Genomic DNA, 27,927 nt, shown 5'->3' with positions numbered 1-27,927 from the left:
GAATCATGGCTCCCCACCCCCAAAGCACATGCCAGGGTCTGGCTCAGTGCCCCTCCCCCCAAAGCAGACCCCCGCAGGACTAGGAATTGCAGATCCACCCTTCCTGGGGAAGATGTCAGGAATAGGAACGGTGCCACAGCCTAACCCCCTCGCACACATGGAGGAGACAACCGGCCCAGAGAAGACTTCAAGGCTGAGCACTTCAGCCTGGCCCTCTCCCTGGACCAGCGACATCTTGGCCACCCCAGGAAGCCATGTTGGGCCCCCCCCATGGCTCCCTGCCTCCTGCCCTGAGCCTCCTGCCCAGATCCCCCATCCTTGCCCTAAGGCTCATCTCATACCAACCAAAAAACAGGACAATGTAGCACTTTAAAGACTAACAAGATGGTTTATTAGGGGATGACCTTTCGTGGGCCAGACCCACTTCCTCAGATCAAATAGTGGAAGAAAATAGTCACAACCATATATACCAAAGGATACAATTTAAAAAACGAACACATATGAAACGGACAAATCACATTGCAGAACAGAAGGGAGATTGGGGGGGGGGGGGAGATAAATGTCTGTGAGCTAATGATATTAGAGGTGATAATTGGGGAAGCTATCATTGTAATGGGAAAGATAACTAGAGTCTTTATTCAAACTTAGGTGTAAAGTGTTGAATGTAAGCATGAATGACAGTTCAGAGGATTCTCTTTCAAGTGTAGTCTGAAAAGGCCTTGGTAGCAGGATGCAGGTAATCAAGTCGTTGAGACAGTGTCCTTTCTGGTTGAAATGGCAAGAAACTGTTTTTTCTTTGTGATCCTGTCTAATATCTGTTTTGTGGGCATTGATCCTTTGGCGAAGTGTCTGAGACGTTTGTCCAATGTACAAAGCAGACGGACACTTTCGGTACATGATAGCATAGATTATATTTCTGGATGCGCAGGAATATGTGTTCTTGATCTTATAACTCACTTGGTTAGGTCCAATAATGGTTTCAGCAGAGTGAATAAGGTCTGGACAAAGCTGGCAACAGGGTTTGTTGCAAGGGAAGGTACCAGGGTTGGTATTAGAGTGGTATGTCCTGTTGTTGGTAAGAATCAACTTGAGGTTAGGAGGTCGTCTGTAGGAGACTATGGGTCTGTCTTCCAGAGCCTCTCGGAGTTTGGAATCCTGTTCCAGTATAGGCTGTAGTTTATTGATAATGTGTTGGACAGGTTTAAGTTGGGGGCTGTAGGTGATGACAAGTGATGTTCTATTGTTGGTTTTCTTGGGTCTGTCTTGAAGTAGATGGTTTCTAGGTATTCGTCAGGCTCTTTCAATTTGCTTTTTTATTTCACTGGGTGGGTAGTTGAGGTTTATAAATGCTTGGTGGAGATGCTGAAGTTTCTGGTCTCTGTCAGTGGGGCCGTGTCCAGACTCAGGGGTTCTTTCGAAAAAAGTAGCCTTTTTTCGAAAGAACTTCCCCTGAGTCCAGACTCAAGCCGCGTTCTTTCGAAAGTAAATCGAAAGAATGCGGCTTTTCTTTCGACGGCTGTACACCTAATTTTACGAGGAAGAACGCATTTTTCGAGGGAGATCCGTCGAAAGAACGTGAGTCTGGACGGGGGGAGCCCTTTCTTTCGAAAGAATTGGCCTCCAGGAAGAAGCCCTGGTGGACAATCTGGGGCATGGGTTGCACGTCTGTGGTTCCTGGCTGCAGCCATTCCTTAAAGGGACAGGCACCCTCACAGACACTTGTTGCAGACAAGGAGCCAGAGCACACTGCTACTTTGCTGCAGCATGTCCCAGCCCCAAGACCGTCCTGGCCCTTCCACCGAGCCTTCTGGGGACCCAGCCAAGGGCTCCAAGCGCCGGGCACCATCCTGGTCTGGCGCAGAGATAAAGAGCCTGTTGGAGCTGTGGGGAGAGGAGGAGGCCTTACAGGCCCTCAAAAGCCGGCGGCGAAACGCCGATATTTATGGCCGTATGGCTGAAGCCCTGGCCCAGAAGGGCCACTACCCCCGCACCCAGGACCAGGTGTGGTCCAAAGTAAAAGAGCTGCGCCAGGAGTACGTTAAGGCCAGGGAGGAGAGCTCCCAGTCCGGGGCAGCCCCCCACTACTGCCCCTACTACCCAGAGCTGGACCAGATCCTGGGTGGCAGTGGCGAAGCACGCACACCACGGAGGTTCGTACAGTCTGGACTGGCAGACCCCGTGGCGGACGCTCCAGAGCAGGACTCTACAGCACTCTGGAGATGGGGACATGGTCCCAGAGGAGGAGGACAGCGAGGAGGCGGCGATCCTCACCACCTTGGAGCCAGTCACCCAGACCTCTGAGGCCTCCCAGGCGTCATCTGGCGCAGGAGAGGAAGCAGCAGGTGAGTACAGTGAGTTTGTGTCACACCTGGGGGGGGGGGGAGGTAGGTGGGTGCACAGTGGGTGATGCACAAGGGAAACCTGTCATGCTCAGGCTGATGCCCAGGTCGGTCGGTCGGTCGGTCTCTCTCTCTCTCACACACACACACACACACACACACACACACACACACACACACACAGTGTGACCTTCACACACACACAGTGTGACCTTCAGAATGTCTGCTTCCCCTGTCTCAAGGGAGAGGGCATGCCCTTTTGGACAGCTGTTGCACACATGACTGATTGTGATAGAAATGTAGCCGTGTTACTCTGATCTGAGGAAGTGGGTCTGGCCCACAAAAGCTCATCCCCTAATAAACCATCCTGTTAGTATTTTAAGTGCTACAGAGTCCACTTTGTAGGACTGATTGTGTCTTCTTCTTTTCCTCCACAGCCGGACCAGCCGTGGAAGAGGGCCGCAGCACCCCAGCCCCACCTCCATCTCCATCTCCACCTCGGGGACATGGGAGCCGCAGACACAGGCGTGTCTACGCCGACATCCTCCGGCAGCACGTCGAGGCCGTGCAGGAGCAGAACGCCATCCTGCTCCAGAGGGCGGAGGCAGAGGATCGCTGGCGTGATCGGCTCATGAACGAGCTGGTCCTGCAGCGCACGTCTCTGTGCGCCACTCTCAGGGAGGTCAGCGGCTTGCCTGCTGCTGTGCCTGGTCCTGCTCCTCCAGCACCCCATGACCCCACCCCACCAAACCCCCCTTCCACAACAGCATCCCTTTCCCCCCTTGGACCTCCCTCTCCCCCAGCCCCCCCAGTTCCCCAGCCCCTCTCTCCCCCTGGCCCTCCTCTCCCCCAGGCTTCCACGTTCCAAGAGCACCCCAGCAGCCAGCCAACCGACAGGTGCACCACCCGATCCCGCACCCGGGGAGCACCCCAAACACGAGGCCCAGGCAGGAAAGGGAAATCTGCCAAGCCCCGTTCAACCTGATCCCCTTCCCCCCTCCAGGTTTCCAGTCCCCTTCCCCCCTCCAGGTTTCCAGTCCCCTTCCCCCCTCCAGGTTTCAAGCACCCCCATCACCCCAGTTAAAGCACAAAGGGTTCAACGAAATGTTTCTTTATTGTATATAGTTTGGCAACAACAAAAATGAAAAAATGTTTTGTTGTTTGCAACATTGTTTGATAATATGTACAAAATTATAAATAAGTAAACAGAACATTTTATTTTGAAACACACCCTGGTGTAAGTGATGTGTCCAAACAGGGTCAGGAGATGGGTTGTGGAGGGAAGCTTATATTGGGCCAGGGCCCAGTCCCCAGGCAGAAGCCCCTCAGTGCACTCAGTCTCAGTGGCCTCCACTGGAGAATTGCTCCCGGAGGGCCTCCGGGATGCCAACTGCAGACCGGTGAGCCTGGCGGATGGCAGCTGTCCGGGGCTGGGCAAAGAGCCTCTCCTGGCCATCAGCAGCTCTCCCCCACCCTGGTAGGAAGGCATCCCCTTTCCTCTCCACCAGGTTATGGAGGACGCAACACGCGGCCACCACCTCAGGGATGTTGCTCTCCCCCATGTCGAGGCATGTGAGCAAGCATCGGAATCTGCCTTTTAAACGTCCGAACGCACATTCCACCTGGTTGCGAGCCCGGTTAAGGCGAGCATTAAACTGCTCCTTGCTCGCATCCAGCTGGCCGGTGTAGGGCTTCTTCAGCCACGGCATCAGGGGATAGGCGGCATCACCCACTATGCACACCGGCACGTGCACATCCCCAACCGCAAACTGGCGATGGGGGAAAAAATGTTCCTGCCTGAAGCCTCCGGTAGAGGTACGAGTTTCTGAAGATGCGGGCATCATGTGCCTGCCCTGACCACCCAACACAAATGTCAGAAAACTGGCCACGATGGTCGACCAGGGCCTGGAGGACCATAGAAAAGTAGCCCTTTCTGTTGATGAATTGGGCTGCTCGATGGGGCGGTGCACGGATGGCAATGTGTGTCTCATCGAGCGCTCCTCTGCAATTCGGGAAGCCGAGGGCAGCAAAGCTGGCCATGACGCTGTCCAGATCTGGTAGACAGATGAGCCTGTTGAGCAGCTCCGAATTGATGGCCCTCACCACCTGCAGAACGAGACAGACAACAAAGTGTTAGAAGGGGTGCCTTATCTCTTAGGAGAAGAACCCACCGCCCACCTTCCCTCTCAAACAAACACCCCGGGAATCCCCTCCTCAGAACCCCCCCCCCCACACAATTCAGGGTGAGTGGAGGCGCTCCCTCCCACTCCCACTCCCACTCCACTTGGCCCTTCCTGACAGTCTCCCTTCCCCCCACCCCAAACTGTGACTGTCCCCAAACAATGACTTACCTCCATCAAGACGGCCCCGACAGTAGATCTCCCCACGCCAAATTGGTGTCCCACGGAGCGGTAGCTGTCGGGGGTTGCCAGCTTCCAGAGGGCAATGGCGACCCTCTTTTCCAGGGGGATGGCGGGCCGCAGGTGGGTGTCTTGCCGTTGCAGAGCAGGGGCGAGCCAGGTACACAGCTCCTGGAAAGTGGTCTCTCATCCAGAAGTTCCGTAGCCAGTCTTGGTCATCCCAGATCTCCATCACGAGCCGGTCCCACCATTCAGAGCTGGTGTCAAACCTCCAAACACGCCTGTCCACAAAAAAGTTCGGAGGCAAGGGCAGTGCGGCTGCCTGACGGAGGAACCCCTCGTACCTCTGGTCTGGGTCCAGCTGGGGAAGGAGCCTCATGACAGTGTCTTGCAGATGCAGCAACAGCTGCAGTATGGTGGTGTGGGGCCATCGCCTGCCCAGGGGCAGCTCTGGCTCCATGCCAAAAAAAAGGGTCTGCAAGCAGAAAAACCTCAAAAGAAAAAAGCTGCTGGGGTGTCCCAGGAAGCTGAGCACTCCAAAGCAGCACTGCAATGCCTTGCTTACCTCCTCGAGGGACAGCAAAGGCAGCTGCAGGAGCAGAGCAACGGGTGTTCAGGGGCTGTGACGGCGCGTTGGGGGTTCCCCGTCTCCTGCACCCCGAAATGGCACAAACAGACTGTACCAGCCAGTGGAATTGAGGGTGGTTTATTGCTCCTCCAGCACAGCGCAGCACAGATGTAATCTGGTTACAGGAACTGGGCTAGGATGCCTCAGGCCCCCTTGAGATGGGGGAGACTGGGCCCCTAAAACTCCAGCTCCTCTCCCTAGGCTGTCTCATCCATCCTCACAGACAGCCACCAACCAACTCACTAACTTCCAGCCCTGCCCCCCAACCAAGGCAGCATTCCACCTTCCTTTGTTCCTCTCCATGGGGGGTGTCTGGCCACTGGTTTGCATAGTGACTCATCCTGTTTTGCTGGGTCGTGGTCCCCAAGACAGCCAGTGGGGGTTACCCCAGAGCCAGCAGCATAGAAACCAGCCAGGTACCCCCACTACGTCACAGGGGCGTCCCTCTCACCACGCGTCTCTGCAAAGGGCAGGCAGGCAGCACCCGGAAGGAAATGCTGCCCCCATGCCCTGGCAGAAGCAGTTCCGGGTGGCTTTCAATTTCGAAAGAGCGTCCAGCAGTCTGGACGCTCTTTCGAAATAGCGGATCGATCTTTCGATCCACGCATTGTAGTCTAGACGCGCTCTTTCGAAAGAAGCCTGCAGTCTAGACAAAGCCTAAATGTGGAAACTGTAGAAAAAAATTGTGTGTGGAAAAGGAGTATGAATGTAATGAGTGACGTATGAATGCTGCTGCATAGCTCTGAGACTTGAGCTGATCCCAGCTGCACCAGGGCTCTCCCACGAGGGAGATCTGAACGCAAATGGGGGGGGGGGATCAGCTGAACCTCGAAACTCAGCGGATATGTGAGGGAGTGACGACTCCCCTTATTTCACGAGCTGCTAAGGTCTGACACTCTAAACCCGGCAGACTCAAAAATCCGCCCTGCCGCGAGAAATGTAACTTACAAGCAGCTACAGCACCTCTGTGCCAAAACAAAGCACAAGAAGTGGGCGAAGAAAAAGAAAAAAAAAGGATTTCTCAGTTGGCACACCCGTATCAACCAAGCTTAGGGGAGGGAATTCGACACCATCACCCCTCTTCATGACGCATACACAGAGAGAGAGGAAACACGGAAAGTAACTGAAAGGAATTAGCTCTTCCCTTGGAAAACACGGGCTCCTGTAACACACTTGCCCAACCCAAAGCAAAACACCAAGTTTAGAATAAGTTTACCAGTTTACGGGAAGTGTTCCTCCAAATTCTAAAGAAAAGCAATTAAGCAATATTGTAATGTGTAAGGAGGAAAACATGATTTCAAATGACTCCTTGTTTCTTGCAGCCTCTTTTAATCATCTAGGCAAACCCCCCCCCCCCCCCCACACACACACACACAATGTAATTTAAACATTTGGCTACAGACTGTTAAACCTACTAAAGAGAAATAAGAACTTCTACTGAAACTTAAGTGGTTAACTGCATAAAAGAATAAAATGGATACATTGCACATTTGTAAAAGCTGCACCCCAAGAGTTAAATTTGCCTTCCAAGGAAAAAATCCAAGCCCAGAAACTTCACTGCATCTTTGTTCAAAGCTAAGTTGATAGCACTTTTGGCTTGCTTTCAGATCCAAGGTTGTGTGTGTCTGCAAACTGCCCGTCTGTTCTGGAAGGAGAGAGGAGGGGCCACAACTCCCCAGGACCAAGCACCATTAGATTATCCCTGACAAGTGTCTATTCAACTTGCTCTTAAATATCTTCAGGGGTAGAGATTCCACAACCCCACTAGGCAATTTGTTCCAGTGTTTAACCACCCGGACAATTAGGAAGTTTTTCCTAATGTCCAACCTCAACCTCCCTTGCTGCAGTTTAAGCCCATTGCTTCTTGTCCTGATCTCAGAGGCTCAAGACAACCATTTTTCTCCCTCCGCCTTCTAACAACCTGTTAGGTACTTGAAAACTGCTCTCATGTCCCCTCTCAGTCTTCTCTTTTCCAGACTAAACAAGCCCAAATCTTTGGCTACATCTACACTGGCATGATTTTCCGGAAATGCTTTTAACGGAAAAGTTTTCCGTTAAAGAATTTTCAGAAAAGCGCGTCTAGATTGGCAGGATGCTTTTCCGCAAAATCACTTTTTGCGGAAAAGCGTCTGTGGCCAATCTAGACGCGCTTTTCTGCAAAAAAGCCCCGATTGCCGTTTTAACGATCGGGCCTCTTTTGCGGAAAACAAATCTCTGCTGTCTACACTGGCCCTTTTGCTCAAAAGTTTTTTGGAAAAAGACTTTTGCCCCAACGGAAGCAGCATAGTATTTCCGCAAAAGCACTGACAAATCTTACATGAGATCGTCAGTGCTTTTGCGGAAATTCAAGCACCCACTGTAGAGAGCTGGCAAGTTTTTCCGCAAAAGCAGATGATTTTGTGGAAAAACTTGTCAGTCTAGACGCAGCCTTTCAGTCTTCCCTCAGCTGTTAGGTACTTGAAAGATGCTATCATGTCTTCTCTCAGTTTTCTCTTTTACAAATGCAACAAGCCCGGTTCTTTCAGTCTTTCCTCATCGCTCATGTTCTCTAGACCTGTCATCATTCTTGTTGCTCTTCTCTGGACCTTCTCCCATTTCTCCACATCTTTCTTGAAATGTGGTGCTCAGAACTGGACACAATCCTCCAAATAAGGTCTTAGTGCGGAACAGAGCGGAAGAATGACTTTTCGTGTCTTGCTCACAAAACTCCTATTAATCGCAGAGTCATGTTTGCTTTTTTCGCAACAGTTGACTCATATTTAACGTGTGGTCTACTCTGATCACTAGATCGCTTTCTGCAGAACTCTTCCCTAGACAGTCACGTCCCATTCTGTGTGTGTGAAATGGATTGTTTCATCCGAAGAGCAGCACCTCGCATTAGTCCTTATTAAATTCCATCCTATTTACCTCTGACCATTTCTCCAATTTGTCCAGCTCATGTTGAATTATGACCCTATCCTCCAAAGCTCTTGCAAATCGGTGGTAGGAGAGGGCTCATGCGAGGATTCCCTTTGGGACACCTGGCATTGGCCACTGTCATCAGGTAGGAGCCTAGACTGGAAGGACATTTGGTCTGACCCTGTCTGGCCGTTCTGATGTTCTTGTGTGATCCCTTCCAGCCTGGTATCACCAAATGCTGTTCAGTAAAATTTGGCAGCTCTTTAGACTGGCGGCTCATCGTTTTATTGACACACTGATGGGGACTCCCCGGATGGTGACGGTTTCCATGTTTCCTTCCCTCATACGCCGGGTTCTTTAAAAAACGATCTTTAATGATCAGGGTAGCGCACGGGTGGGCAGTAAAATGACAGTTCACCAGGCTTAGCCACCGCGGCTTGTATTTACCTGCACCTCCGCAGGTCTGGGCCATCGCAACTCCTGTTGGCCGAGAACGGTCATGCGTGGCCAATGGGAGCAGTGAGCCCTGTACCAGCAGAGGCATGGATAATACAGAGTGGGATGTACTACTCAAGGGGTAGGGCATAGAATCATAGAACTGGAAGGGACCTCGAGAGGTCATCGAGTCCAGCCCCCCGCCCTCAAGGCAGGACCAAGCTCCGTCTACACCATCCCTGACAGATGTCTATCCAACCTGTTCTTAAATATCTCCAGAGAGGGAGATTCCACCACCTCCCTGGGCAATTTATTCCAATATTTGACCACCCTGACAGTTAGGAATTTTTTCCTAATGTCCAATCTAAACCTTCCTTGCTGCAGTTTAAGCCCTTTGCTTCTTGTCCTGTCCTCAGAGGCCAAGGAGAAGAATTTTTCCTCCCTCCTCCTCCTCGTGACACTCTTTTAGATACTTGAAAACCGCTCTCCTGTCTCCTCTCAGTTTTTTCTTTTCCAAACTAAACACACTCCGGGTTTTTCTCTTTCCTCACAGGCCACATGTTCTGATCCTTTAATCTTTTTTGTTGCTTTGCTCTGGACTTCCTCCGATTTCTCCACAACTTTCCTGACGTGCCGGGCCCTCAGCTGGACATCATGTTCCCGAGGCCTTATCAATGTTTCATAGACCAGAAGAATTTCTCCCCGATTCTTGCTGACAACTTTCCCGCTACGAATGAAGTTCCTTAGTTTTGCAAGAGAATTCCACTGTTAGCTCATCGCTAGTTTGCAATCCACCTTGACCCCAGCTCCTTATCTGCTGTCCTCTGTCCCAGGAGATTGTCTTCCTGCTTCATGTGTGTGCGGCTGGTTCTTCCTGCCTCAGGACAGTGATTTAAAAGTGTCCTTAGTGAACCATGTCCTGGTTATTTCCAAGAATGTCTCCGGTGTGTCGAGATAATTTTGAGTTCTCTTCTTGGAAGTGCTTCCGACCCCTCCCAGCTTGGTGTCATTTGCCTACTCGATCCATGTGCTTTCTACACCATTAGCTAAGTCATTTGGGAAGTTATTGGACAGAAGCTAGTGACACAGAGGTGGGTGGAACCCCCGGGCCCACCCACACCCACCCCTCCATGTGCAGCCAGATGTGACTCTCCGTTGGCAGGCAGAAGACGGTTTATTCATTGACAGGGACTCAGCGTAGAACAGCCGTGTCAGCATGGGAAGCAGAAGAAATTGGCACCATCCACTGTGGAGGGTGAGGGGCCCAGAGCCGAGGCCCTGCCCCTATGTCTGCCCCCCAAGCCAAAGATATTCACTCACCCACACAAAGCCTGCTCAGCCAGCACCGCCTCCGGCCTGTGTCCAGCTTCTCTGGAAAAGGTGTCACCGGCTTACACCTCCCCCCAGCTCAGGTTACAAATGGCTTCGGGCCTTCTGTACATGAGGGGGACACATTGAAATCCCCTTCTCTGTCTAGGTGTGTGTGCAATGCCCAGGGAAACTGAGGCACGCCAACGGGGTAACTGCGGGACAGTGGCAATCGCATGCCACATCCCCAAGTGAACGGAGTGAACCCAATTCCCTCTTCGCCACGCCCGATCCACGCCAGGATGACTCTTGCAGGGACCCAGGTCTGTTTGATGTTGTGGGGCCCCCAGATGGGGCAGAAATGAGGGGTTCTGGGAAGCACGGGAGGGCGGCAAATTGGAGCTGGGGCCAGGCTGATGAGTAAGGGGCTGGAGAAAAGTCCTGAGAGGGAGAATTGCAAGTTCTCGCTCTGTTTGGCTTCTCCACAATTCACGGGGGCTTGAGGGATGAAGAGCCTTGTGGGGAGACACAGCTGGGCTCTGGGAGGGGGTGGGGGGGCAGGCTCTGCAGTCCAAGGAGGGAAACTGAGGCATGAGCAAATCCAACAGGAAGGCAGAATGAACCCTGGAAACCTGCAAATCGAGGAATCCAGGGGTCACACAGATGGGGTGGAGTGGGGGTGGGAGAAGGGTTCAGCCATTGGCCACTGCCGGTCCTCAGCACCATCCCTAACCCCAGCCAGGAAGGAGGGAGGCTTGGCCCCGTGCCAGGGAAGGAAGCAGAGCAGGAAGGAGCCCCTCTGTGGCTGGTGGTTTCCTTTTGCGGAATCTCCACCCCCACACATGGCAGCTGGGGAATTCCTGGCCGGCCGGGGACCTGACCCTGCCCTTCCTGGGTCACCTCTCCCCAGGGGCCCTCCCCGCCACCCGCGCTATATAAACTGCTGGACGGGGACAGAACAGGAGTCCCGGCCCCTGGATTTGCACCAAGAATGCTGCTGCTACTGCTGCTCTCCACGGCCTCTCTCCCGCTGCGCTCCGGTGAGTAGAGCCGACAGGCCGGCTAATTCCCTGGCCCCTGTGGGAGTGGGGCAGGCACACCCTGCAAGTGGGGCGGAGATTTTAGTTGAGGGGCCAAACTGAAAAACGCCTTAAAAACACGAATTCCTCCCCAAATCTGTGTTTTGTTTTTTCTTCCCAAAGAAGCCCCCTAAAACATCATTTCAAATCCAATTTGGGGGTGTGACTTGATTTGGGGCATTTTCATCAATTAGAAACCATTTTTTTCTGTTTTTTCATGCAGTTTTGGGTTCCCATCATGTGCTTTTTTAACCCCTCTTTTTTAAATGGGTTGTGTTGGGAACACAACATGCAAGGTTGATATAAATCGTGATTTGCAACCATTTTTCTTGCCATTTTTTTCAGTTTCCACCTTCCAAGTAAAAGAATTTTTAGGGGGTGTTTCTTGCTTTGATTTCAGTTCAGTTGCTAGGAGTAATTTCATTCTAAAAATATTACATGGGCTATTTTTTCCTTTGATTTCAGTTCAATTCATAGGATGCATTTCACTGTAAAAATAATTGTATGGATTTTTTTGGTTTGATTTCAGTTCAGTTGATAGGATTAATTGCACTGTAATTTTTTTAAACCAATTCTTTCCACTGCTAAATGACACTTTTCAAACCAGAAAGGAGAGACGTTTCATTTCCCAATGGCCAGAAAAAAACTTCTCTACTTTTTCCAGAAAAAAAATCCTATTTTATTATTATTATTATTAGTTTGCAATCTAAACAATTCCATGGGTTTCACTGGAATTTGCAGGTAGTTTTGAGACACCAAAATTGCTCTATTGTTAATGGCAAATTTGCCAATGGTTTATACATTTTTGCCTGGCTCGGGCGGTGAACTAGAGGAGGTCTGGACTGGTGAGCCACCCGCCCACCCCAGGAGCATGGGGTACCATTAGCCATGAGTCTTAGGAGATGGGGCCATGGGACAAGAAGTAGTGATAGGGAATCGGTAGCCTAGTCTTCTGAGTGCCTTGGGGAAGAGAGATGGACGGGCGTGAGTGCGGTAAAGGATGGATGGATGCAGAGGTCTACGTGAGAATAGGCAGGTGCATGGGACAGAAAGGTCTGGGACTAGGTAGATGTAGAAGGGCACATGCACAGGCTGGAGGGAGCTGGCGGGGGGGAGGGGTTGATCAGAGGGAAGATGGGACAGGGCTGCGGGTCCGGGTTCCCCTGGGATACTGATTCCACCCTCCTGTTTGCCCCCTTCCCTGTATCTCCCTAGCTCGGATCATCGGAGGCCAAGAGGCCTCGCCCGCCTCCAGACCCTACATGGCCTACGTGCCAATCGGCTCCATGGGGAGCTGCGGGGGCATCCTGATCCGGGAGGACGTGGTGCTGACGGCTGCTCATTGCAGCTGCAACCTGGGGTAAGACCCCCCCCTTAGCCCCTCCTGGTGCCCCCCCGAAAGGACCCACACCAATTCCCATCCCCTCACCCCTGCCCAAGGTTGGTGCCCTGGGAGGGACAAGGCCCCATGACCCATTTCCCACCCCCCAATGAGACAGCCAAGCCCCGACTTGGAGGCGGGATCAGAGCTGCCCCACATACGAGACCTTTATGGGACACGAAAATTGCACGTTTCTCTAGATGCCTGTTAGACTCCAAATCCCAACCTACCTAGCTACACTCTCCTGCCGGGGCGAACATTCCAGCTGACATTGCTCCTCCATCCAATACGGACAACCCCGGCACCGAGTGACTTCCCCCAAAGGCAACGTAGCGTCTCCTCCAGTCTTCTCCTGCGGTTGCTGCCTCCCAAACCCGAACACAACGTGATTCTTCGCTCATCAGGAAATCTCCTCATTGTCTTTGAGGGCTTGACGAGAACATTGTTAGGAATTCACATAGTTGGGGGTTGAGGGTCAACGGATGTACAAGAGGATTTCTGGCAACCTTCACTCATGATCATCGGCCATCTGTTCTTTTGTGGCTTTACCCTGTTTCTTCGGGTGCAAAGGGGGATACCCAGATGCAGAGGTGAAAAAAAAGATGGTGATACAATTTCTAGCCTAGAATCATAGAACCATAGAGTTCGAAGAGACCTCAGGAGGTCATCAACTCCAGCCCCCTGCTCTAGGCAGAACCAATCCCAACTAAATCCATCCGGCCAGGGCTTTGTCAAGTCGAGACTTAAACACCTCTAGGGATGGAGACTCCACTACTTCCCTAGGGAACCCATCCCAGTGCTTCACCATCCTCCTAGGGAAATAGTTTTTCCTAGTATTGTGGGAGAAAAAAATCCAATAACTCCAATTGTGTCAAAGGGGGGACTGTGCAGAAATCAAAACTCTCTAAAAGAAAACTGCTGTAAGGGTTAAAAAGTTTTCCAGGCCTCTCTCCCTGTAACAGAGAGAAATCAAATTAACTCTAATCAAGACCCTTCCAATGCCTCCTATCTCAAGTTCATGGATACTCCTAGTCTGTCACAATTTGTCATGTAAACCCTTATCTTTGTCACAGTTTGCCTTGTAGACTCCTCCACTCAAGTTCTCATGTGTACTGTAAAAACTTACTTCTAGCACTCCTGGGGTGAACAGAAGTCTCAGAGTACTTCTGCTGAGACTTTGATATGTTAAAGAAAAACAATCCACAACTGAACTGTCTAAGCATTCTGTATATAGGATCCCTGAATCTGTCTGTCAGGGCTGCTTCACTCTTGGTGTGACAGCCTGCATGCATGCATCATAAAGTTTTCTCTTCTAGGTTTCTCTCCTGCCTCACTGATTTGACCTCCAGCCTCGAACCCTTCTGGGGGCTCTGTACCCCAGGGGAGCGAGATTTCCCCCTCAGTATCCAACCTGGACTTCCACACCTCAACTTGAGACCATCGCTCCTTGTTCTGCCACCTGTCATTACTGAGAACAGCCTCTCTCCATCCTCTTTCGACCCCCCTTCTGGAAATTGAAGGCTGTTATCAAATCCCCCTTCACTCTTCTCTTCTGCAGACTAAACAGACCCAACTCCCTCAGCCTCTCCTGATAGGTCATATGCTCCAAGCCCCTAATCATTTTGGTTACCTTCCACTGGACCCTTTCCAATGCGTCCACATACTTTCTATAGTGGGGGGCCCAGAATTGGACACAATACTCCAGATGTGCCCTCACCAGAGCCGAATAAAGGGGAATAATGACACCTCTGGATCTGCTGGCAATGCTCCTCTTAATGCAACCTAATATGCCATTAGCCTTCTTGGCTACCAGGGCACGCTGTTGACTCATATCCAGCTAATCTCTCATCGCTTCTTCTCATGAACTGCTAAACCTGGAGGAGGGAACTGTCTGTCCAGGGAAGCTGGGCCAAGTGTCGGGGCTGCTCCCTGGTCTTTGACATCTTCTCTGATGGATCCAGCAAACCACATAAGGAGGCCTCTCCGGAGGTCCTTTGAACTGGCAGATCAGAGCTTCGTGTTGTTGCTGTCCATCGCCAAGAGATGGCAGTGGTGCATTAAAAAACTCTTCCATCTTCTTAATTGATATGTTTTACGCATTCAAACACCCTGATTTCTGTCTCTGCCCAGCCTCCTTGTCTGAGATCCCCTGATTTGAAACAAATGCTTACAGATAACACACCGGCTGTGACTTAACATTTTTCCATGGACCTTTTCCTCCCTCTGCCATATGCACGTCCATGATTTACAGATTCCAAGATAGTTTTGGTCATTCTGCATGACCTCCTGCATCACGCAGAGCTGGGAACATCTCCCAAACAATCTCATTTTTATCTAGAGCAGATGCTTCAAAATCCCATCCGGGTTCAAAACTGCCAGAGATGGAGAATCCAGCAGGGTCATTGGTAAATTGTTCCCATGGATAGTTTCTATTCCTGTGAAAAATTCGTACAGGAAAACATGACTGACAGAAAAACCAATGGATTCCTAGTCGCCCTGGTTGTGAAGCCATCTGCTCTAGAGTTTCTCGGTGTCAGGCGGGTTTTCCAATCTTTTGATCAATCTCTTGGCTCACCTTTGCGTCCTCTCCAATTTATCAGCATCTCTCTTGAACCATCAATAACAGAAACGGACAACAGGTCACCCATATAAGGGAGCAGTCTACCGGTCAGTATTTTCAGGTCTCTTTGGAAAGGAAAAGTCCAATGACACACACAGGTGAATCTGATGGTCCTTGTGTTCTTCAGTTGCCCAAAAGGAGGTAGAAATTTTCACAGGCCAGGAGCAGGGCTGGTGTCCATTTCTAAGCGACTGTGACAATGCCGACCCTATGTCCAGTGGGACCTTAACACCCCCAATATTCTCCCCTTGGATTTTACAGCGACATCTTTGTCTACCTCGGAGTGCATGATTTCATGAAGCCAGGACAGGAGTGGCAACGGATCCAGGTCCGTCGCTAGGTCCAGCACCCCGACTTCAACAACGAGAATTTAGACAATGACATCATGCTGCTGAAGGTACTACCCCCAGGGACCTCGCGCTGCTGCGGCACCACCCTCATCCCATCACCCCGCCCCAATCCCATCCCCCACCCCCAGTAACCTCACACTGCTGCAGGTACCGCCCCCATCCCATCCCCCACCCCCAGTGACCTCACACTGCTGCAGGTACCGCCCCCATCCCATCCCCCACCCCCAGTGACCTCACACTGCTGCAGGTACCGCCCCCATCCCATCCCCCACCCCCAGTGACCTCACACTGCTGCAGGTACCGCCCCCATCCCATCCCCCACCCCCAGTGACTTCACACTCATCCCCTGGACACACAGTCCTATGCTCTGGTTGGCTGTTGCTACCCCTTCCCAGATGTTATCCCTGCTCTGGTCAAGGTCCATTCACTCTCTCTCACCCACGACAGATGAGACACAGTGCGGAGCTGAACGAATGGGTCGGGACCATCCCTCTACCACAGGCCGATGTCCCTGTGGTCCCGGGCTCCAAGTGCAGCGTGGCCGGGTGGGGTCGGACTGGAGCAAACACCAGAACGGACGTCCTGCAGGAAGTGGAGCAGGAGGTCGTGTCCGACAATGTGTGCAAGGACCGGTACTGGCATTACGACCCCTCCCTCATGCTGTGTGCCGGAAGCCCCCTCGTCAAGAAGGCAGCTTTTGAGGTACATATCCCCACATCTGGAGCCGCTAGAGGTGCAGGAGAGGGAGCTGGTAGAGACCAATATGGGCCTCATGTGCCAGTTCCCCAAAAAGGGAGCCCCTGGTGCATTCTGGGAGATGCAGCCCAGCCAGACAGCCTAGCTCAGTGAGTATCTCCAAGGAGACATCTCTAGAGTTAGTGGCCTAGCACAAGGCAGTAGTGGAAACAGGATGAAATTTCACATGAACCCAGGTCCATAGTGACCCATAAACCATTCCTGCTCTGAGCCGGGGACCATCCTCCAGGAGTGACAGAGGAAGAGGGAGACCTGGGGATGTCACTCCATCAGATGAGGAACGTCGGTGACCAACGGGAGACTTGTGGCCGAAGAGAAGCCAACCCCGAGGTGGCCAGTTCTGGGCAGACCTGACCCAGAAAGAGGGACCTGGAAAGGCTCTGGTGTGGAGAAGATCTGGTGGGAGACTGAGGGGAATGGGATCAGAAGAGAATAAAATAACTGGGTGCGTGTGCATAGAACACAAGCAAAGGGTGGTCTGATTGTCCTGTAAATTCATAAGAGGGTGTGGAGAGACAAGTTCTAGAACAAATGAAACGGAGCTAAAGGAAGCAGGAATGGATGGTGGCTGGAGGTGAGGAGAAGGTTTCTAACCACCAGAGCGGGGAGGTTCTGGAGGAGTTAAGGGAACAACCTAGCGAAGACGCAGATGAACCTTGATAAGTTTATGGAGGGGATAACACAACGGAGAGAACAGGGATTTCATTTCATGTCTTCTTAGGGCCCTTGTAGTGCTGCGTTTCCATGATGTCACGAGGCATCTGAAATTTTCTTAGGAGGGTGAGGAAGCACTTGCGTGGACTCCCTTGGGATGGGGTAGAATCTCCATCCCTAGAGCTTTTGAAGTCCCGGCTTGACAAAGCCCTGGCTGGGATGATTGAGTTGGGTTGGTCCTGCTTTGGCCAGGAGGTTGGACTTGATGACGTCCTGAGATCTCTTCCCACCCTAGGAGACTATAAAATACAACTGCCATGATGCACCAGGATTAGGAAGTGTTGGGTTTGGATTTTGAAACAAACCATTCCTGGGAAGATGTTAAGGAAAAAGGGGAAACTCCCGGCCCCTTTCAGCACAACATTTTGTGAACTTTTCTGCTCTTCCCCACCACTGGAAAGTTCTACTGGTGTGCTTCGTCTTGAGGTGCAAGCAATAGACAAGACCTTGGGTGAAATCCTAGTCCCAAAAGTGTGGAGGAGCTTTTTGCAGCAGGGTTAGGGTGCAACTGGATCTGGGAGAACTCAGTGTTCCTGCCCAACAGGAAATAGCCACATTTCAGTCTTTGCTTTCAAAGAAAAGTTGAGATGGCGACATGTTGGTCTGACTGGAAAATCCAAAAAACCAGGTTTGACTCAGAAATGTGGCTTTCAACATTTTCCATGAAAAAGGACCAGGCTAAGAGGTGAAGGAGATCTTTCCTTCAATGTGAACTAAGAAAAACAAGGAGGAAAAAAAATGGTCAGAGGTTTAGAAACTTTGATCGGGGGCAAGATGTGTCATGCTTAAGCTAATGAAGAGGAGACGGAGGGGCATGATAAATATCATCAGATATTTTAATGGCTTTTCTAAAGAGGACAGGGAGTAAATATTGTCCATGTCCACTGAAATTAGGACTAAAAGTAATGGTCTTCGTCTACAACCCTGGCACTGTAATTTGGATATTATGAAAAACTTTAAGGACACTTAAGCTCTGGGAAAGATTTATTAGGAAGGGGGTGGAATATCCATCGGTAGACACGTTTTAAGACCAGGTTGGACAAACACCCATCAAAGCTGGTCTAGGCCAGCGTTCCTCAACCTTTTTCTCATAAAGTACTCCTGTAAAAAAATTATAAGTGCCCCCAGTACCTACAGTTTTCAGACACACAATTTTTTTTTCTATTCAAGCAAATGTGTTGCAATAACCACAAAGTGTACAAAGTAAAAAATAATAAAGCGCTGTAAAGCTTCCAACAAAAACAGTTTTTTTTCCAAATTTCACGTGTTGACCGAGCCCCCAGACTTCTGTCGAATACCCCGGAGGGTACTCGTACCACTGGCTGAGAAACACGGGTCTAGGCTCGTTTTGGCCTGTCCTCCAAGCAGAGAATTAGATGAACTCTGAAGGTTTCTTCCAGCCTGGCATTTCTATCAATCTAGAAATTTGATTGTTGAGTTCACCCAAAGTGTCAAGCCTTGTCAGCATTCAGCATCAGTTTAATATCATCGCAATGTCTTCTGGGAGCTGTCGCCGAGACCCCTCATTTCTCCTAAGCAGCTAGAACAACATCTCCCATAATGCCCTGAGTCATTCCATTCCTAGCAGGTCCCAAACTGCTCAGTCAGAGGCAAATCTGGGTGGCAGGATGGGAGAGGAAGTCCCTGAATGTGCCAAGTCCTTAAGGGGGAATGAAGACCTGAACTACAACACCCATAAGCCAGTGCACCGATAGGAAAAAGCAGTTTGATATTTTGTTCAGCTGATTCCAAACTATGGAAAATTCTGAATTGGGAGGAAGCGACACAATATCATGGAAGCAGAGAACACTAGAACTGGAAGGGTCCTCGAGAGATAACCAGATCCAGTCCCCTGCCCTCATGGCAGGATCAAGCACTGTCTACACCATCCCTGACAGGTGTCTATCCAACCTGCCCTTAAATATCTCCTGAGATAGACACTCCACAACCTCCCTAGGCAACTTATTCCAGTGTTTCAGCACCCGGGCAGGTAGGAAGTTTTTCCTCATGTCCAACCTCAACCTACCTTGCTGATCACCGATGTTATTCTTCTTGGCAGGGCGATTCCGGCGGGCCCCTGGTCTGTGACGGCGTGGTGCAGGGCATCGTCTCCAACGGAGATCCGGATGGGCGCCCCCCCAGCATCTACACAAGTATCTCCAAATTCATCCCTTGGATCAATGCAACTTTGGAGAAGTTGAGTTGAAGGAGACACTCCATGTTCAACGGCCCAATTGCCCAGACAGGTCTCCATACCTGTGGGGAACCCTGAGGGAGTTTACATTAGAATATTATAATAGCATTAGAGAAATATCAGGAATGGGTCCTTCGTGAAACACTTTTGGGGCTGGAAATGCCTTTTCATGTTTGAAAATTTGTTCTGTTGTATTGTCACCCCCAAACGGCTGGTCAATATTTGGGTCCTACCGATGGCCCGGCTGGGAGCAGAAACTGGAAATCATTTTTGGTATTTACTTTGATGCAATCTGGTTTATTGGCGAGGAATATCAGAAGAATTCCCTGAACACAGCGGGACTCAAACAGCAACTGAGTCGTCCCCCGTTTGCTGTCCCAAGCCCAGCCGAGACTGTGTGCCCCAAAAGCTACCTCTGACGCCACAATTGTGTTTGCCTGACTGTTTCCCTGCATTTCCCTTCCTTCTGTCCTCAGGTCTCTGTCTGTGCTGTGACTGTCCAATGCAAATGCCCATGGCCCAAGACCAATAATCGGTGATTTTTTTTTCCTCCCAAGTTGATAGAATTCCCACACTTCTAGAAAAGGCTCAGAGAGGGAGCCACATTGGTCTGTAACTGGAAACACTTTTAAAAAGTAACAAATATTCTCGTCGCATCTTAGAGATGAACAAAACATGTCGATAGGATCATGCACATTTGAGGGCACAGCCCACTTCTTCAGATGTATTGAGGCTTCAGAGGGAGAGCCGTGTTAGTCTGTAACTGGAAAACCTTAAAAAAAACAACAACAACAACTTTTCAGCTTGTTGTAACTTGAACAATCTAATTCACTATTTTTTTTTCTTATTCTTTCCTCCCCTCCTTCCCTTATTTATTCTTGGATCTGGCTTTTAATACTCCAGTCATCTGAAGAAGTGGGATCTCATCTACAAGGGTTTTCCACCATCAAACTCCCTACCTGGCTTAAAAACTTTCTTTCACTCAGCCAGAGAGGAGCAAAGCAGCCGTGTGGCTTAGAAGGCCAACCTGCCATCACAAAGCATGGACAGTCGGATTTCACAGCACATCCACATTGGGTACTCAAATGGCCACGTTAAAAAAAAAAACGTGAAATTTCAAAGACTTTGTTTCAGACGTTTTGAGCCGGACCCAACGTTGGCTTGTTTTAAGGGCTATTTTTTCCTGTTTTCCTCTCCTAACCCCCATGTCTATTTAATTATTTATTATTGTGATTCTGATGCGAGGGTGCAAACCCCGCAAAGGACAGGAACCCAGAAAGTGTCGCTGGAAGAGATGGGGACAAGAGAAAGACTTGGGTGGAACATGTCCAAAATAGATGCTTGTTTGAAAAAACAAACGGTGCTTGAAAGGGAGAATGAAAGTCATTTTTTTCTGAATAAAAACTTGTTCTTTCAACTGTCTTGTCCGTCATTGGCCTGCAGCCTGGATGCTGATGGTGTCAATGAGCCAGGCTTGTGGGGAGACCATGGGGCAGTGGGAAGGATGGCCGGAAAAAATTTGAGCTAAATGAGATAGTTCAGGCCCTGATCCTGAGAGCTGTTTAGACACCTCAGTCTCACTGAAACAGCCAAGAGCCCCACACTGTTCCCTTCAGCAGATCTCAAATCATTTTAAGCACCATTAGGTCCTAGGGTGGTAATATAGGCAACCGGACTTGCAAATGAAGCCCGAGATTTGAATTTCCTGGGCTTAATTTGCATAAAGCCGGGCGCTGCCATTTTAAAATGTCCGTTAGTGCGGACTCCGTGCCGCGCGGCTACACGCGGCACGGACTAGGTAGTTCGGACTAGGCTTCCTATTCGGAACTACCTGTACTCCTCCTTTCACGAGGTTGGAATTTAAAACTCTACGAGCACCCCCACCCCTGTTTTTTACAATTGTCACAAGAAGGCGCAATGTTCCATTGAGGTGCAACTCTATTTCTCTGGAACAGCTTTGCGGTCTGGTTTAAAAAATCCTCAGCAGACAGTTCATCCCTAGTTCTTCTGACTGAAAACAAAGGGTTAGTTAAATTACGGCTCTCTAAACGTAACTGAACATAATCAGGGCCTACCCGACCATTAACGTCATCTAGAACTAACTGTATTCCCTTACGCATGGCTTCAATAACCTGTTTAACTGAATTTATTTGCTCAAGATTGACAAAATGAAATGCCTCACAATACACTTACCCCACAAATCTAGGTACTTCACGTTGCCAACTTCTCGCTCTCTCCATATACAACTCTGGATTTTCACAGGCACTTGAGGGTTCCTCTACGGGCCCATCAGGGGCATCTTCTGCCTCAGACGCTATTTCAGAGTCAGAGCCGTCTCTGTGAAATTCATCAGGACTAGCCAGGGACCCGTCTACAGACTCACCATCCCGCAGGTCAGATAAGCCATTTGTGAGCCTCCAGCAGGGGGCATCTCTTTTTGGTATTTTTTTCCTCATCACCTCTTTAGCCTTTTTTTAAAAATTTGCAGTCATCTTGGCCTGGCACTTATTGGAGGCCACCCATTTATCCGCCAAATGCTGTCCCCCCTCTTTCTTTTAGGCCCCCTGAGGATACAGAATTCCTCAGTTTTCTGAATGAAGCATCAAACTCTTCCCCCATACTAGAATATGGGGGAGCTGTGATGAGCTTATGGTTTTGGGAGAATGGTTTGTCAGTCCTTGGTTTTTTATTCACAACCCCTAGAGCGCGTGCTCCGGGTTTGTGAATGTGTGTGGTTTTGCGCACGTTCAGAACCCCTACAGCGCGTGCTCCGGGTTTGTGAATGTGTGTGGTTTTGCGCACGTTCAGAACCCCTAGAGCGCGTGCTCCGGGTTTGTGAATGTGGGCGTTTTTGCTCACAGTTTTCTCAGGGCTTGGTGTGGCGGTGGCCGCTGAGGAACTGGAGTTGTGTGTGTGTGGCTGCAATGCCTCGGCATTACAGGAGTTTTCAGTCCTTGGTTTTTTATTCACAACCCCTAGAGCACGTGCTCCGGGTTTGTGAATGTGTGTGGTTTTGCGCACGTTCAGAACCCCTAGAGCTCCTGCTCCGGGTTTGTGAATGTGGGCGTTTTTGCTCAGTTTCCTCAGGGCATGGTGTGGTGGTGACCGCTGAGGAACTGGAGTTGTGGTTGCATGGTTGTTTCTTACCAGAGTCTTTTGTTTTGTCCTTGGGTTTGACGTATGTGAGGTTCCGACCGCCCGGATGCTTCATCTGCATCTTGTGCTGTTTTGCGTTGTTAAGGGTCTCAAAGCAGATTCCTGGTTCTTTGGCGGTTCTGGAGGAGGTGTCCTTGTAGCTCTGACTACAGCGTTGCTCACAGTTCTCAGGGCTTGGTGTGGCAGTAGTCGCTGAGGAACTGGAGTTGTGTGTGTGTGGCTGCAACACCTCGGCATTGCAGGAGTTTTCAGTCCTTGGTGTTTTATTCACAACCCCTAGAGCGCGTGCTCCGGGTTTGTGAATGTGTGTGGTTTTGCGCACGTTCAGAACCCCTAGAGCGCCTGCTCCGGGTTTGTGAATGTGGGCGTTTGCGCTCACAGTTCTCAGGGCTTGGTGTGGCAGTGGCCGCTGAGGAACTGGAGTTGTGTTTGTGTGGCTGCAACACCTCGGCATTGCAGGAGTTTTCAGTCCTTGGTTTTTTATTCACAACCCCTAGAGCGCATGCTCCGGGTTTGTGAATGTGTGTGGTTTTGCGCACGTTCAGAACCCCTAGAGCGCCTGCTCCGGGTTTGTGAATGTGGGCGTTTTTGCTCACAGTTTTCTCAGGGCTTGGTGTGGCGGTGGCCGCTGAGGAACTGGAGTTGTGTGTGTGTGGCTGCAATGCCTCGGCGTTTCAGGAGTTTTCAGTCCTTGGTTTTTTATTCACAACCCCTAGAGCGCGTGCTCCGGGTTTGTGAATGTGTGTGGTTTTGCGCACGTTCAGAACCCCTAGAGCGCCTGCTCCGGGTTTGTGAATGTGGGCGTTTTTGCTCACAGTTTCCTCAGGGCATGGTGTGGTGGTGACCGCTGAGGAACTGGAGTTGTGGTTGCATGGTTGTTTCTTACCAGAGTCTTTTGTTTTGTCCTTGGGTTTGACGTATGTGAGGTTCCGACCGCCCGGATGCTTCATCTGCATCTTGTGCTGTTTTGCGTTGTTAAGGGTCTCAAAGCAGATTCCTGGTTCTTTGGCGGTTCTGGAGGAGGTGTCCTTGTAGCTCTGACTACAGCGTTGCTCACAGTTCTCAGGGCTTGGTGTGGCAGTAGTCGCTGAGGAACTGGAGTTGTGTGTGTGTGGCTGCAACACCTCGGCATTGCAGGAGTTTTCAGTCCTTGGTGTTTTATTCACAACCCCTAGAGCGCGTGCTCCGGGTTTGTGAATGTGTGTGGTTTTGCGCACGTTCAGAACCCCTAGAGCGCCTGCTCCGGGTTTGTGAATGTGGGCGTTTGCGCTCACAGTTCTCAGGGCTTGGTGTGGCAGTGGCCGCTGAGGAACTGGAGTTGTGTTTGTGTGGCTGCAACACCTCGGCATTGCAGGAGTTTTCAGTCCTTGGTTTTTTATTCACAACCCCTAGAGCGCATGCTCCGGGTTTGTGAATGTGTGTGGTTTTGCGCACGTTCAGAACCCCTAGAGCGCCTGCTCCGGGTTTGTGAATGTGGGCGTTTTTGCTCACAGTTTTCTCAGGGCTTGGTGTGGCGGTGGCCGCTGAGGAACTGGAGTTGTGTGTGTGTGGCTGCAATGCCTCGGCGTTTCAGGAGTTTTCAGTCCTTGGTTTTTTATTCACAACCCCTAGAGCGCGTGCTCCGGGTTTGTGAATGTGTGTGGTTTTGCGCACGTTCAGAACCCCTAGAGCGCCTGCTCCGGGTTTGTGAATGTGGGCGTTTTTGCTCACAGTTTCCTCAGGGCATGGTGTGGTGGTGACCGCTGAGGAACTGGAGTTGTGGTTGCATGGTTGTTTCTTACCAGAGTCTTTTGTTTTGTCCTTGGGTTTGACGTATGTGAGGTTCCGACCGCCCGGATGCTTCATCTGCATCTTGTGCTGTTTTGCGTTGTTAAGGGTCTCAAAGCAGATTCCTGGTTCTTTGGCGGTTCTGGAGGAGGTGTCCTTGTAGCTCTGACTACAGCGTTGCTCACAGTTCTCAGGGCTTGGTGTGGCAGTAGTCGCTGAGGAACTGGAGTTGTGTGTGTGTGGCTGCAACACCTCGGCATTGCAGGAGTTTTCAGTCCTTGGTGTTTTATTCACAACCCCTAGAGCGCGTGCTCCGGGTTTGTGAATGTGTGTGGTTTTGCGCACGTTCAGAACCCCTAGAGCGCCTGCTCCGGGTTTGTGAATGTGGGCGTTTGCGCTCACAGTTCTCAGGGCTTGGTGTGGCAGTGGCCGCTGAGGAACTGGAGTTGTGTTTGTGTGGCTGCAACACCTCGGCATTGCAGGAGTTTTCAGTCCTTGGTTTTTTATTCACAACCCCTAGAGCGCATGCTCCGGGTTTGTGAATGTGTGTGGTTTTGCGCACGTTCAGAACCCCTAGAGCGCCTGCTCCGGGTTTGTGAATGTGGGCGTTTTTGCTCACAGTTTCCTCAGGGCATGGTGTGGCGGAGACCGCTGAGGAACTGGAGTTGTGGTTGCATGGTTGTTTCTTACCAGAGTCTTTTGCTTTGTCCTTGGGTTTGACGTATGTGAGGTTTGGACCGCCCAGATGCTTCATCTGCATTCTTGTGCTGTTTTGCGTTGTTAAGGGTCTCAAAGCAGATTCCTGGTTCTTTGGCGGTTCTGGAGGAGGTGTCCTTGTAGCTCTGTCTACAGCATTGTCAGAAAAGTTGTCCATGCCTGTGAGGTGGGGGAAAAACATTTTTTTTGTAAAAACACAACAACAACACACCTAAACTTAACATCTCTCTCACCCACACCTGTGTATTTACTTAAAACCTCAGAACAACCAAACCGACAAACAAAACATATTTACTGGGCTTCATCGATCCATCGGTCACTGATGCCGGTGAATTTTCCTTTTCAGCTGTCTCTCTCCTTTTTCTTTTGAGCTCGTTTTCCCTCTGGTCTAAGGACCTCTCACGTTTTGACTTTACTGTGGAGCAAACAACATTATTATAAAACACATGAAACCCTCTTGTAAACTTTAAAATCATTAGCGTGTTTTTCTATTTAAAAAGTTATAGCTTCAAAAACAAAATAATCCACTTCAGGCTGTACAACAAACACCAGTTTTGAGTTTATTTCTCCCACTTAAAAAAACAAAAGTAAAAACCCACAATTTTTTTTAAATACATCTCATTTTGCAGGATAAAAGCCAAAACTGCTTTTAAAACCCCTTGTTAGTTTCAACTAACCAAGTACAGTAAAAAACCCTACACCTATGCCTTGCACAGCCCCTTCCCCCTCCCTCCACACACATATACTAAACAGCAGCTTTATAACACACACCAAACCAAGTTTGCAGCCATATACTTTTCAAAACCCACATGCATTTAACACATCACATTTTGTACAGAAAAAGCAACCCACCAAACACTCTATACCAGCAGTTTGCCAATGTCAGGGACTTTAACCCGGACGGCCTCCGTTCGTTGTCTGACCGCAAAGAGACAGGCAACACCAGCAAGATCCAATCACAAGCTCTTTATTGAATAGTGCGCACTACAATAGAGAGCAGCCCGTCTCCTAAGTGAACCAGCTCTGATTTCAGTAACAAGTAAGATTATATAGACAGTTCCGTCGCGTCATAAAACATTTGCCCAAGCATCTCAGCCTCCCCTTAATTAGTTAGAAGCTTCTAGTGTTAATGAGTATACTTCATGGCCTTAAGCAATTCATAATGCGTCAACAGCTTTCTTATCAGCCCAGAAGGCAAGTACCAAACAACAAAGAGACAGGGAGTTAAAACAACAGAGGGCAGAGACAGTTCGTTAAGATCAGGGTGAGAACAGAAACAGGGAGTTACCTTCTCAGTTCTCAAACTAGCTGTTCCCATCACAGGCACAGCCTTTCACTTACTTTACTTCTGCAACTCAAGCAAGTATGTAGGGAGCGCCCCCTTGCTTGAACTATGTCTCTAGTTCTGCTCAGGGACTACTTAGAAACTTTTGTTAACCTCTTTCCTTGATCTGTCTTAACATAACTGCACTGGGCCCAATTCTCTAGGGCCTAACACCAACATCTATTTTAAAAACACACCTGTGTCTGTGTCAAACTCCATCACACACACACACCTTCAAAAACTCCCCACAACGGTTTTAAAACCATTTGCAACTCTATTTTTTAAAAGCAGCAGTATGCAACAAACTGTTTTTTAAAAACCACTTATATGTAGCATAAGCCCCTGAATCACCCACAACTTAACCCCTACTGCCAGCTTTCTTAAAATAAATTCGCCAGGTAAAAACACTCCACCTTTTTGTAACCATCCCAGATACTTTTAGCCTAACCCCATCACTTCCTCCCCCAACTCAGAATTGAACATTTATTTTGAAAACACATTTGGCACAGAAAGAACAACCCACCACCCAGCAGTTTGCCAACATATAGTTTAAAAACACCAATAAGCTCCCCCACAATTAAGTTTTGAAAAAAAAACCAACTCACAATTTAAACGTTACAATTAGTTAAAAGAAAAAAAATAACCCGCACGCTTTAAAAAAGATTATGGATAGTTACCTTCTACCACAGGGTAAAGGCATGCTGGCACAGGGCTATTCTATTTTCCCCTATGTATATTTGGGACTATGGAATAAAGAACAAGCAAAAAAATGTGAGTTAAGATTACCCCCAAATGCTTCAAACCCCATTTTAAAAACACACCTAGGTCTTGCACAGACCTCATCTCTCTCTCTCACAAATCACACACACACAAACCCCGCATAACTTTAAAAGCCAATTGCAAAAAAGTTACTTTTCACTATGGGATAAAGTGGTGCAGGCACATGCTTGTTCTGTTCCCCCCCATGTGTGCTTGGGCCTTAAGGTTAAAGAATAAGCACAAATGTTAGTTAGTATTACCCAGGTTTTTTTTCAACAGTATTAAGCACAACTACAGTTAAAAATGGTTTTTACCTTGGCCTGGTGGGGAACTGCAGATTAAAATTACTGGTTCCATGTTAAACAGATCACACTGCAATTAAGATAGCCACCATTATTTTACTAAGAGAGCATGGCCAAACAGTGGCATTATAGAATATATATTTTCAAAGTTAAAAACAGGGAACATACCTTCTCCTGTTGCAGTCCAGCAGCCATTCAAGAAAGTTTCTGTTGAAAAGGACAGTCTCCAAACTACCTAGGTTTTTGATACCTTCCTAACCCATTGTTTCAAACAACTTCAAAGTAGTAACTAGCAGGTGAATTTGATCACTGCAACTCTGAAATAATAGATCCTTAAAGACTTTAGGCACCCCTCCCTAACATTGCCCTTTGCGATCTGAGGGTGGAAGAATTAAGCTGTCTCCACAACTGAGTTGCTTTTGGCTACATTTTTTTCCTTTTAGTTAAAATATATTTTTTGTAGGGCTTTCTTACAGTATTAACAGTAAAAGCACCAATCCTTAATGTAGCTGTATCCATTTCCACGTGGACACCATTTGCAGATATCAATACATGTCTTGGGGTTTGTTTTTTCTAAACATGCTTCTTTCATGCTGAAGGCTTGGGGTTTAAATGAAATGCTTTTAAATGTTTGATTGTCTTTAGAGCAAATGCTTGTTCTAAAGTATGGGTAAAAGTTGGAAACATTTCAGTTTGGGGTTAGACCCTTAATTTTTTGTAACTTTTAATGGCTAGGAAAAAGTAGCCCCTAACTTTTAACCAGCTCTTGGGTCATATTTAAACTGTCCAATAGCATTTCTACCAACTCCTGTGTCCTTTAAACTATCCAATACCGCTCTA

The 27,927-nt window shown here is 49.3% G+C and overlaps 2 protein-coding genes across 2 annotated transcripts in view; one reads left to right on the top strand and one right to left on the bottom strand.

Moving 5' to 3' along the window:
* Positions 1 to 27,927, bottom strand: part of LOC149521034 (leukocyte immunoglobulin-like receptor subfamily A member 3) — a 1,043,054-nt gene that overhangs the window by 709,526 nt on the left and 305,601 nt on the right. The window lies entirely within an intron of this gene.
* LOC149521047 (mast cell protease 4-like) lies at positions 12,201 to 20,461 on the top strand. Its single transcript, XM_089774533.1, has 4 exons — positions 12,201 to 12,407; positions 15,310 to 15,445; positions 15,846 to 16,100; positions 18,928 to 20,461. The coding sequence occupies exons 2-4, from the start codon at positions 15,434 to 15,436 to the stop codon at positions 19,072 to 19,074; spliced, it is 414 nt and encodes a 137-aa protein (XP_089630659.1). The 5' UTR covers positions 12,201 to 12,407; positions 15,310 to 15,433; the 3' UTR covers positions 19,075 to 20,461.

The sequence above is a fragment of the Pelodiscus sinensis genome, chromosome 30 (assembly GCF_052426305.1).
Source record: "Pelodiscus sinensis isolate ZL-2025 chromosome 30, ASM5242630v1, whole genome shotgun sequence".
Lineage (NCBI taxonomy): Eukaryota > Metazoa > Chordata > Testudines > Trionychidae > Pelodiscus > Pelodiscus sinensis.
This window is presented reverse-complemented; position numbering and strand designations above follow the sequence as displayed.

Coding starts and splice junctions, on each gene's coding strand:
- LOC149521047 (XM_089774533.1), top strand. Junction 16,101..18,927: donor TCAAGAAGGCAGCTTTTGAG/GTACATATCCCC, acceptor TCTTCTTGGCAG/GGCGATTCCGGCGGGCCCCT.